At 39.5% G+C, this 13,008-nt stretch overlaps 1 protein-coding gene across 1 annotated transcript; it reads right to left on the bottom strand.

Annotated features, from left to right (window-relative positions):
- Positions 1-8,882: 8,882 nt before the first annotated feature.
- On the bottom strand, positions 8,883-12,801 carry LOC135475541 (DNA replication complex GINS protein PSF3-like). The gene is made up of 3 exons (XM_064755464.1): positions 12,621-12,801; positions 10,478-10,752; positions 8,883-10,126 (listed from the first exon to the last, which is right to left on the bottom strand). Exons 1-3 carry the CDS (start codon positions 12,733-12,735, stop codon positions 9,893-9,895), a joined length of 624 nt encoding a protein of 207 aa, XP_064611534.1. The 5' UTR covers positions 12,736-12,801; the 3' UTR covers positions 8,883-9,892.
- Positions 12,802-13,008: the final 207 nt, after the last annotated feature.

Genomic DNA, 13,008 nt, shown 5'->3' with positions numbered 1-13,008 from the left:
TCAGGCAGATGTGATGTTGAGTAAGGCAATTATGCTGGGGTGATGTCAAGAACGTTTGAAAGGGCAGCGTCATTGGTGAATATACGTCAGTGATTGATGATGTCATGTGTTCGTGGGTGATATCACACCAGGCAAAGTGGAAGGGACAGAAATATTTTGTTTCCGTGTACTCTGACAAAACGTACAATATCGGTTTTAATTTGCTGCAATATTTTGACAATTTAGGAAAGCAATTCAGACTATCCCAGTCTTTATCAATTCACCTTGGTTTAAAACACAGATGTTTTGACACCAAAGAGCTCTTTATTTGTGAGAAAAAACTGCTCCCTAGACTGGAAATCTCCTTGATTGACATCTTTAGTGATTTGAGTCCATTCTGAGGAAAAGTGACAGCTCCCTGCAACACCTGGCCAGTCCACAGATCTGACAACTAATAGATCAGAGTTGTAGGGCAGAGGCTAAGTGAACAGGGCTACCCAGATGTCAGGCCTAAATTAACAAGATGAGATAAGTCTTTACCCCTAGAGAGACCCTATGTAAACAAACCTTAACAGAGTGAGCTATTGGCACACAACACTGTCATTGATAGGTTTAACAGCCAGTGTATAACTGGACTCACTGACACATCACTGTGGCAAACATTTTTGACCATCCTGGTAGTCACTGACCGCACAATCATTGACAATTTTTGGTATGATTTTGGTCATCCTCCTCCTACCTGACAGCAAATGGACATTTCTTGGTAAGAGTTTTTGATCATCCACCCAAAAGCTGACTCAGCATTAACAATTCTTTGTATGAGTTTTTCATCACCCCCCAGTAATTGGCAGCACATTTCCAGTTGTTGGTATGGGTTTTTGATCACTGCCCCACTGACGCCACATTGAAAGTTTTTAGTAAGGGTTTTTGATCATCCTCTCAGTGACTGGCAGTACACTAACAGTTCTTGGGAAGGGTTTTTGATCATCCTCCAAGTCACTGACAGCACATGGACATTTCTTGGGAAGGGTTTTTGATCATCCTTCCCATCACTGACAGCACACGGACAGTTCTGGGTAATGGTTTTTGACTATCCTCCCCATCACTGACAGCACATGGACAGTTCTGGGTAAGAGTTTTTGATCATCCTCCCGTCACTGACAACACATGGACATTTCTTGGTAAGGGTTTTTCATCATCCTTCCCATCACTGACAGCACATGGACAATTCTGGATAAGGGTTTTTGATCATCATACCAGTCACTGACAACACATGGACAATTCTTGGTAAGGGTTTTTGATCATCCTTCCCATCACTGACAGAACATGGACAGTTCTGGGTAAGAGTTTTTGATCATCCTCCCCATCTTTGACAGCACATGGACAGTTCTTTGTAAGGGTTTTTGATCATCCTCCCTGTTACTGACAACACATGGACAGTCCTGGGTAAGGGTTTTTGATCATCCTCCCCGTCACTGACTGCACATGGACAATTCTTGGTATGGTTTTTTGATCATCCTCCCCGTCACTGACAGCACATGGATAGTTCTTGGTAAGGGTTTTTGATCATCCTCCAAGTCACTGACAGCATATGGACAGTTCTTGGTAAGGGTTTTTGATCATCCTCCCTGTCACTGACAGCACATGGACAGTTCTTGGTAAGGGTTTTTGATCATCCTCCCTACTACTGACAGCACACAGACAGTTCTGGGTAATGGTTTTTGATTATCCTTACCATCACTGACAACACATGGACAGTCCTGGGTAAGAGGTTTTGATCATCCTCCCTGTCATTGACTGCACATGGACAGTTCTTGGTATGGTTTTTTGATCATCCTCCCAGTCATTGACAGCACATGGATAGTTCTTTGTAAGGGTTTTTGATCATCCTTCCGGTCACTGACAGCACATGGACAGTTCTTGGTAAGGGTTTTTGATCATCCTCCCTGTCACTGACAGCACACGGACAGTTCTGGGTAATGGTTTTTGATTATCCTTCCCATCACTGACAACACATGGACAGTTCTGGGTAAGGGTTTTTGTTCATCCTCCTCGTCACTGACAGCAAATGGACAATTCTTTGTATGGTTTTTTGATCATCCTCCCTGTTACTGACAACACATGGACAGTCCTGGGTAAGAGTTTTTTGATCATCCTCTCAGTCACTGACAGCACATGGATAGTTCTTGGTAAAGGCAGTTAGGAAAAGCCATCAATGATTCAGTCCTTGATGTCACATAACAGCTTCACCGATTACATACTAAAAACTTTTTTGTTCCACATCGAAACATACAGTGGTTACCAAGAACAAAAGAACTTTGAATTATTTAAGTACCTGTACTCAAGGGTTTAACAAATACCTGTTGCTACACTCTATCACTTCCAAACATTCTTGAAAGGGTACGTTCAAGGTCTTGTGGCAAATATTAACTAACTGGGGACCATCATTAACGACATGTTCGTTTGACCAATGCTTCACATAAGTTTTTTAAAAAATTTTTTTATTTTTCTCTCTATGTTAATTTCCTTTTTTTAAGTCTTTTTTCAGAGACCATAAGGAGTACACTCATGAAAGTCATGCGAAAAACTTCTCTCTATTTCTGTACTTCTGGTTACAACTTTTTAGTGACAAAAAATTTATTTAGGATGGTTTTTCTACATTCCAATCCAATTTGAAGTAAAGCTGTACATAGGCCTACTGTCATTTGATTTTCGTGACTTAAAGGACAAATTATTTGAAATCTTGTTCAGCATAAAAATTGGTATTATAAACATGAAGTAAAGAATACTCATTCCTAAGACAAAACACAAGTGGAAACTTCGATCTTGGTGCAAACTTCAAAACATTAATCAACTTTAATACATGTCATCAATAAATATACAGTTGTGCTTTAACAACCCTCATATCACAACCAGTAGATGTCACATTCATATGGGGGTGGTATTTCCTATCTACACATCCCCAATAGAGTATAATCGGACCAACCCACATCCATCGTGCTTACTGCTATTAACATCTGCATTGATTATAGGCTGGACAATTACTTTTAAATGCTTAATAAGGTAGATGAAATCAGCTGTCAATTACACCTGTCATCTTTATCACGTACCTGCATGAATGTGTAAAGAATTCTCCAAAATAGCTTTTATCGTGTACAAGATTCAGCGTGTCAATTAACATCGTCAAGGTGAAAAGAGTGCAAAGTTAATCCAACCATATGTCTGACCTTGCATAATTTTCCCTGCCAAGTATTTCATCCCAAACAAGCTTGCATGCTCATTTGGCTACACATTTCTTACATTTAAAAAATAAGCATACAGTATAAACAATTGCATATTATTTAAGTGCATTTTGCATTTATTTTGCATACATTTTGCACTTTCAATGTATTTCATTTTTTTGTATTATACCCTAAACGACAATGAATTTTGTCTATAAATAACTTTTTCCTGATTCTTAGAGTTGGGTGCATGTAATTTCTGACTTTTTTTTACCCCTCACTGTCTTACTATTATCATATTAGTGAGAAATTTGTGAACTTTCATAGCAAGCACATTTAAAAATTTTTTTTTTCATTTCACAGGCAGCCCGGTTTCTATCTTGCAGAGAGCAAGGCCACTCCAGGACTAATACCTAATATGTAGTTTTACGGCCTACGTACAGCATAGAGTGTGAGCTTTGAAGACAACAGGAAATATTTCGACGCAAATTTTATTCATGTAACTGAACATTTTACTCCATGCACCCCCACCCTCCCCTCACAACCCCACCCACTACTTCTGCCCTCAACAAGTGTTTATATAGCCCAGAATATGTAGGTCAGGAAAGCACAACTTGTTTCATTGTCCATACATAGTGTCGGTAATGCCAGGTTTCCAAGCCCTATTTTTTTTCAAAATCTGGCATGAACAATGAACTGTTCCCATAAGAATCATTCCGTTGATTACGTAGAGAACCTTTGCATATCCCATCGGTGAAATGGAACGGTCACACACGATCTTCACTGAAACTCGATGTACATGTAATGTACAAATAACATCCATTTACTGTGTCACAATTTCTAAACAAAATACATACATGTACATTTCCCAACTCAAAACCATGACAAACTATGTTCTGGAGCGATGGACAGCAAGTTCACAGCATAAATATTAAACCAGGCAGCAGTTTGTTGTACCTATCCTATCATCCTTCTCCTCATCACTTAAATAGCTCTGCGTAACCATCTGCAAAATCGAATGACCATTCTCACCAGAAAATTTGGCTTGCATCTCTTCTTTAGTTTCTATGCTGTCCCAACATGCAGCAAACAACTGCTCTATTTGTCCTATTCTGTGCTCATAGGGCATGTTCAACATGAACTCAAAAAGTGCTAAATGATCACCAAAAGTAATAAATTCTTCCAATAACTTTTCAGCTGATGCATGTATGAACAACAGAATTATTACGGTTAAATAACGTTTTCCTGGCCTTTAGATTACATTATTTTGGACATATATCAGAGCCACATAAATTTTGAATCCTCTGAGCCACATTAAGTTTGAGTCCTCTGAGCCACATTAAGTTTGAGTCCTCTGAGCCACATTAATTTTGAGTCCTCTGAGCCACATTAAGTTTGAGTCCTCTGAGCCACATTAAAAAATAGCAAGCTCACAATGAACGGGAGTGGGGTTCTTTCTTAATGTCATATTTACATGTACATGCATTCTTTACAATGACCATCTCAATTATCAGTTAAACAAAAGTAATCAAGCAAGGAATCCATCAACTTACCATTTTCATTCATTAAAATTATGATTAGATACTCATATATTATGATTTATCAGATATTGAAGATTTGCCTTCATCACACTGCAGATCAGCTGTCAATATCATCACACTGGAGGTAACCTGTCAATGTCATCACACTGGATTCAATCCGCCAATGTCATCACACTAGAAGTCAGTTGTCAATGTCATCACACTGGAGTTCATCTGTCAATGTCATAATGCTGGAGATCAGTTATCAATGTCATAGCACTGGAGTTCATCCACTAATGTCATCACACTGGAAGTCACCTATCCATGTCATCAGACTGGAGGTAACCTGTCAATTCCATCACACTGGGGTTCATCTGTCAGTGTCATCACACTGGAGGCCAGCCACCAATGTCATTGCACTGGAGGTCATCCATCAATGTCATCACACTGGAGGTCAGCTATCCATGTCATCAAACTAGAGATCAGCTATCCATGTCACCACACTGCAGGTCAGCCATCAATGTCATCACACTGGAGTCCATCTGCCAATGTCATCACGCTGGAGGTCAGCCACCAATGTCATTGCACTGGAGGTCATCCATCAATGTCATCACATTGGAGGTCAGCTATCCATGTCATCACACTGGAGGTCAGCCATCAATGTCATCACACTGGAGGTCAGCCACCAATGTCATCACACTGGAGGTCAGCCACCAATGTCATCACACTGGAGGTCAGCCACCAATGTCATCAAACTGGAGGTCAGCTATAAGTGTGCTCACACTAAAGGTTAGCTGTCAATGTCACCACTCTGGAGGTTTGCTGCCAGTGTCATCATGTACACTGAATGTCTGCTGTCAATGCCTTAAAGGACACATAAAATGCTTGGATTTTGATCCCTAATATTAAGTATATCACATGGCCTAACATATAAAAGTGCAAAAAACCTTCTCCACATCCTCCACTTCTTGGGGTGTATACATGAATTTAAACCACATTTAACTATCATCTGAGTAACATTTTGAAAACATTAACTACACATCTCAATTTTCAGTCCTGTAAATTATTGATCATGTATCATAGCATAACACACACTGTCACTCTGGTGTAATAGGAAATTATTAGCACTTAGTCCTGAAGGGTTTAAAAGTGAACCAACATGACTCTTACCTACACAGTGCACAGTACAATCCCAGGCTTGGACAGAGAATTCCTATATTATGCTGGCAGTTCTCATTGTTTTTATGGCGAAGATCACTACAGCTCCTATGGGGCAGTTTAATGACAAGTACAGTCACATAACACGCTTATTTTGGAAACTAATTTTGTCACCTAGTTAACTGCATTGTTTATATCCACTATCATACAAACTTTAAATCATGCAACAGGGTGTCTATTGTTTTGCACAGACTTCATAACAATCACAGTTGACAACATTATATTACTTTGTATACAGGGAGAAATCAAAAACTATTTTCAACCAATGTCATATATATATCCCACTGATGGACAAGAGAATGTTAAGGGAAACAAGGGCTATCTGACAAAGTGGGTCTGACTTTCACGCTGATGTCAGCTGTGCATTGGTACTGGATCCAATGGATATTCTATCTCCACACATGTGTATGGTGTCCACGTTCATTTTATGCATATCACCATTGCCCTGGCAGATGAATATCAGTTAATGTCAAGTCCAGGAAGTACATGTAGGCCTATGCCTAGGCTTTCTTCTCACCTAGACATACTATACATTTTGTCACTGAGCACCACACAGCTACATTGTGTTCAAACCCAAGTCCGTGGTTTATAGCAGCACATTGTAAGTTTTAAAGAACAAAGCCATTGAAATGTGGAGTCAATTCTTAACATATGACAATACTTAACTGGAGTGACGTTGGTACACTGGTTAACTGAAATTCAAAAATCTGGAGAAATTATCAAAACAAATCCTGTGAAATTCATTGGCTGAAATACTCACTGGGGTTTCGTCTGGCGAAAACTCTGTGATATCGCACATTCAAATTCCAGTGTGCCCTGCCATCTGTAAGGAATACGATACCATGTATACAGCCTGTGGGAAGTGACCCAAAGGGCAGTCTGCACGGTATGTCAGTAGAGCGACCTCGCCTGTAGAGGTCGACCACTCTGGGCGGCCGGAGACGGTGGGCAACACGCTTCCTTCCGTGCTTTTATCATGCAGCACATAGACTTTTGTCTGCGTCGACACAGGACAATCACAGCTCGCTTTTGATAAACCGCTCCCTCGAAAATGCAGGGATGAATAGGATGCAGTGACACATCTCTGCTAATAGCGACTTGCAGCTGAGGAAATCCCACTAGGCTATCCTGTATGAATTGAGTGTGTATATATACGTGTATCTCGTCCCAATGCACTGGGTAGACTAACCCTGCAGTCAGGGATGAAGCGAGCCAAAAGTGACGTAGTGCCTGTTCAGACTGTGATCTGCTCAACCGTGCGCATAGCTGGTACTCCTCTCTTTCTCCATGTCTGTGAACGCAAAACATCTCTGTCAGGAGTTTGTCACAAACTCCTGGGCCAAACCACGTGACGGGGTTTCCGTTCTAATTTTAACCTTTGTGTGCTACCCTCGGTATTACAAGCCGATTATCACATATGTTACACTAATTTTGGCGAGACGTGGTTGAACGCAGTTTCAATTAGTTCCAGGGGACAGCTGATGACATAACAAGATGCAAACGAGGGGATGCAGGGGGAAATCAGTCTGCATTCATCGATGCCTGCATGCGCCCTTAGACAAAAGGCAGCGTGCAGTCCATATGTGTGTAGTTTTGTACGGTACACTTTCATGACCATTCCTACACCCGATATTTACACTGCTTATACATTATGTAAGCCATGGCACACGTGTCCACTTACCCAATTCTAAACATTACGTACGTGCAACTAACAATATATGTTGCGGGTTGTATACAAACTAACTGGGATTTGTCATCAAGTATACATAAGGTTGTTAAAAGGCTCACAATAAAAAATGTGATAGCTAACAGTAAATCCTCAGTCGATGTTTGTATCTCACTTTGGAAAATGTGTAACTGGCAAAACGTGCTTTTAAAGATTGTTTATTTATTTATTTATCTGATTGGTGTTTTATGACGTACTCAAGAATATTTCACTTATACGAGGGCGGCCAGCATTATGGTGGGTGGAAACCGGGCAGAGGCCGGGGGAAACCCACGACCATCCACAGATTGCTGGCAGACCTTCCCAAGTACGTTCAAAGATTGTAGATTAATCCACATGCATCTAGCAAGGGATTACTTGAGGGTACAGGATGCAAAACATAAATCAGACAAATAATTCCATATTCTATCATATAACACACAAGGGGAATTATTTCACACGTCTCAAGCTTCATGGTGCGCGCTAGCGCAGCGTAGTGACCCAGAAGCCTCTCACCAATGCGGTCGCTGTGAGTTCAAGCCCAGCTTATGCTGGCTTCCTCTCCGGCCGTACGTGGGAAGGTCTGCCAGCAACCTGCGGATGGTCGTGGGTTTCCCCCGGGCTCGTATAAGTGAAATATTCTTGAGTACGGCGTAAAACACCAATCAAAAAAAAAAAAAAAAAAAAAATCAAGCTTCATGGTCATTTTGTGAAGGATCTCATGACACTCTTTGGTTTGAGCTTTCAAATGAAACCATAAAAATATAACCAATGTTCTCAATCAAACAAATAAAATATTCTTTAAGCCACACAACACTTTAAAGCAATAAATTAACACTATGCCTAAATAATATGAAAACTTCAGTACATTTATTTTTTTCTCTCTAAAACGTCTTGTAATGATCCTTATTGATGATCGCACTTAATGATTTGAGGTCTGGTTTCCAGTATTTTATGGGTTCCTTTGAATAATAAACACTCAGAAGGAAGATTTAGAATATGGCCAAATGGAAAGACATCTTGTTGATCATAACTGAAGCTAAAAATGTGATGATTAATCCTTTGTATATATGCAAACAAATAAAGCACAATGTAGTACGTGTTTATATTTTAGATCAGATTTCAGTCATTTCTAAGATGAAAATATAAACATCTGAATACAAAACAATGACATTAGTTTAAATGTTGCTTTTATTACATTCTTAAAACACTGTTGTACAAAGTATACCAGTCTGGTATGACAGCTGGAGTAGCCTCCCTTGTACGTGCCTTTTTGGGGCTGAAAATTTCATGCTTAAACAGCCGATGTGCTACCGTCTGAACCAAGAGCACTGGGGCATTACAAATTAATCAATGACTAATCGACCTTAGTACAGTTAATCTACTTTCAAGTTAAAATACATGTGGTTTATGAATGAATTTGAGGTTTGTTGTTCTTCATACTGTATCATCTCTCAACTTCTAAATATAAATATTAATTGATTTAAACTGAACAAAAGGGGCAATTCATTACTAAGGGCCCATATATAGGATAAAAGGACATCTGCATTTTGTAATCCGAGAGAATACATAAGTACATGTATTTTACACTCATTACCGTCCCTTGAAGATTCTGCAGCTAGTGAATTGAGAGTTTACGATATAGACCATTTGCACTAAATGATTTAAATTAGATTTATATTTCAACCCAAGACAATGATTATATTAAAGTATAAAAATGTGTGAATTTAAAGATATACTGATATTTAAAACATTTCCGGCAGAATACAACACAGTTGCTTTATGTACAATGTTTATTTATTACGTTATTACTTCATTGGGAATACATGCAATAATAAAAAAAAAATTGGCAATCAGTTTTTGTGGCTGGAGGAAACCATAGGCTCACTGAACCTTGGCAAGTCAATGGCAAACTTTTCCACCTCTTCGCACACATATTCAACCAGTCAGATCAACGTGAATACCATAATGGTGGCAGGAAAGCAATCTTGCACAAACTCCTGTTGAAAACACATTTTTTTTTTTTTGTTTTTTTGCCAAGGCCTTAAAATTGAAACTGAAGCTGAAGAATAGTGAGAATATCCTGTTCATGGCTGGAATTAAACTCTTACCATAATAAGTTTCTGCCGTTGAAGAGTTCGCATCTTAACCCCTTAGCCATGACCCATCCCGTTTACATTTTATTATCTATAACAATTCAACGGTGTGAATATAAAATCCATATATATGCAAACAAACATTCATCCTCATCAAGTTTCTTCCATGGCTGCTCTTTTACGCTTACGATAAGTCTGCACCAATGAGGAGGTTGTTATTTTTTCCGTTTCCCTTGATTGCCAGCGATGGAAGTCATTTAAGGAAGACTGTCCTGTTTTGAACAGCGTCCGTTCCATATCATCTAGTTTTTCTATCAAAGGTGTCGTGTCTGTGTTGAATGAATTCTGAGCAGAGTCCATTATTTTTCTGAAGCGACCCTGGAAGGCCTGAAGAAAAAATTATATTTATCATGACTTTCTTTAAATAGACTATACAAGAGATTTTTGGCCAAAAATCAATCAGCAATCAATCCAATCAACACATTTTTTTTTCTTTGCTGTTAAGCCACACTAATTTAATTCTCTGCTTCATTTATTTAGTTGATTGGTGTTTTACGCTATCACTGAAGAATATTTCACTCATACAGCGATGGCTTCTTTGCCTTACAGGCAGAATGAACCTTTTTTCAATGTCGTTGCAAGGAATAAAGATAAAAATACAAATGAAACATCATTTAATCTGTGGGAAGGGTGGACCGTGTCAGTAATTGTTAAAGACAGTTTTGTGATTTGACTAACCTTGAGAAGACACCTAGCAATGGCAGGACTCTCAGGTGTCTCAAAGTTCAGTAACTTTGTTCCAAAGTTGTAATAGTTGGGTCCAAGTTTATGAAGGTTCACCACGGTGGGATCAGCCATTAAAATCTCCCTATAGCCCTCCTTGTAATGCTTGGGAATGTCTACAGAGATGATATGCCGGTTGCGTCCATGTAGAGCTTTAGCCATCCAATACGGCAGGTCAAGTTTTGTGTTCGCTTGAAGATTTTCATTGTCAGAGCCAACATCAAGATATCCTGGAAATAATAAGAAATGTATTAAATTAGGCCCTCAATAAAAATATTTTTGTTGGGTTCAACCCAGCCGACTATCCAAAAAGCCTTCAAAGGCCCTACTGTAAAGTTTTTCTGGCCTTTTGATGGAAATTATTTCTCAGTGTTAATTTCTTTAAAATCCCTATCTCTTATATGATTTATCCAAAATGAAAAACAATTCTCTACACCAACCTACTCTATTTTTTCAGACAGATCTGTGTTCATCCCAACAATTTTAAAAATTTAATAAAAGCATTTGCATCCCAACAATTTTTCAGTCATGTGACGACAAAGGAACCCTTAGAGTGCATATAATGTGTTTCCTTGTTGCAGGACAGATTTCCACAGCTCTTTTACCAAATGCTGCTTCAATGAAACGACTTACCAAAGGCAAGTAAGCTGCCCCTCCCTAGTCATGATATTGATACAGGTTAACCAGTCATTGCACTATCCCCTTAATGATGAACGCCAAGGGAGGGAGGAAGTTACAACTTCCTCTTTTAAGGTCATAAGTGACCCAATTCTGGATTGACCCTGGATCTACCACTTCTTGAAGCGGACGCTCTACCAACTGTGCTATCCGTGCCGGGTGTCATAGCTGAGCTTAGTGCCATTTACCAGCACACTCTTTGGTGATGTGGCTAAAGTACTGGGTGGGAAAACAAAGCTAATTTAACTCAGGTAAGATAGCTTTTAGATAAGGAATTCTGTCTGGACAAGTAATCAGTACTTTGAACTTTGAAGGAATCAGCAAACATTAGGATTTGGTCCAATGTCCTGGTTAATTGCTTGCCAATAATCTGACATACCCAGCTACGACTTTGGTTTTTTTCTGAGTGAGCTACCATACAGGAAGACCAATTTTTTGAACAATTATCCAGTACATTCAAGCATGGCAAATGCATGAGAGATGATGCTTGTAAGTCTTTTGATCCAGTGCATGTTTGCAAGGCAAAGCATATCACAGACTAAGCAGACATATATTTTTATTTATTCATTCAAACAATGGACGCAGGAGTGGCCACTGTTTACCGAAAACCATGTCATACAACGAACAAAATTTGGGAACTTTGGCAGACTAGATTTGTCCTCAGATGTTCAGCTGGTTCTTAAATGAAATGATGTCGCTCTACCATGGGACAGTAACCTCGGATATAAAATTTGGGAGTTGTTAAGACTAGGGTAATATTTACATGTTCATTTCCATGTACATTCTGATGTCATTCTGTTTTTTTTTTCCCCACCATCACATGCTTTAACTGATTTTTCAGTTAAAAAGATCCTAGAATGTGGTTTTTAGACGTATTTTAGAACATGATAAGAGTTGAATGTGCGTGTGCGTGTGTCACATGCTTTTGGTAAGCGTGCTAGCGCAGCGTAATGACCCAGGAACCTCTCACCAATGCGGTCGCTGTGAGTTAAAGTCCTGTACATGCTGGCTTCCTCTCCGGCCATAAGTTGGAAGGTCTTCCAGCAACCTGCAGATAGATGGTTGTTGGCTTCCCACGGGCTCTGCCCAGTTCCTCCCACCATAATGCTGGCCGCCGTCGTGTAAGTGAAATATTCTTGAGCACGGTGTAAAACAACAATCAAATAAATAAATAAATCTGAAAAGGGTCTCCTGCAGCATTTTGCCAGCGTCATTCAGAGAAGCATCTCTGACGTAAGTAGTGACGTAGAAAGTCAAACTTAAATGTCATCCCAGTCTTTACAACTTCCTAAAATTTCTCATCATCCTTTCGTTGAGCACAGAATACAGAGAACCACGCAGTGCAAGGTAACTTAGCGCTAGCCCCACTGAGCCAGACTACATCATGTCATAACAGTGTGGTTGTTGTAGCCATTCTTACCCATCCTGTTGATCGTCATGTCTATTTTACAAGGGACCCGCTCCTGGGTCGTTAAGATATCTTCAGTGCTGAAATAGCCATCAAGGTGAATGGCCGCGGACCGTTTTGATGACATCTTACGAACTACAAGAACTGATCGCTACCCCCATTTTAATTCTACATGTAGTTCACTTTATTTTATCTCAAACTTCCCCGCCAAATATTTACGATGACGAGTTGAAAGTAGTTCTGACGTCATGTCATTCCTAAGCTAACCTACACATTCAATGATACTCCCACGTGCAAAAATACCTCTACTCCAATCATTAGTCATCTTTGTCAAGACGGATAACTCAGTCCTTCAATATTGAACTCTGCATAAATACTGAAGTCATATGTCAGTCTTACT

This window comes from Liolophura sinensis, chromosome 9 (genome assembly GCF_032854445.1).
Source record: "Liolophura sinensis isolate JHLJ2023 chromosome 9, CUHK_Ljap_v2, whole genome shotgun sequence".
NCBI lineage: Eukaryota > Metazoa > Mollusca > Polyplacophora > Chitonida > Chitonidae > Liolophura > Liolophura sinensis.
This window is presented reverse-complemented; position numbering and strand designations above follow the sequence as displayed.

What these genes read in the sequence shown, in the direction of transcription:
- LOC135475541 (XM_064755464.1), bottom strand. Translation starts at nt 12,735, where the DNA reads ATGTCATCAAAACGGTCCGCGGCCATTCACCTTGATGGCTATTTCAGC. An exon ending in CATGACGATCAACAGGATGG is followed by an intron (nt 10,753 to 12,620) that starts GTAAGAATGGCT and finishes TATTATTTCCAG; the next exon opens with GATATCTTGATGTTGGCTCT. An exon ending in TTGCTAGGTGTCTTCTCAAG is followed by an intron (nt 10,127 to 10,477) that starts GTTAGTCAAATC and finishes TTTTTTCTTCAG; the next exon opens with GCCTTCCAGGGTCGCTTCAG.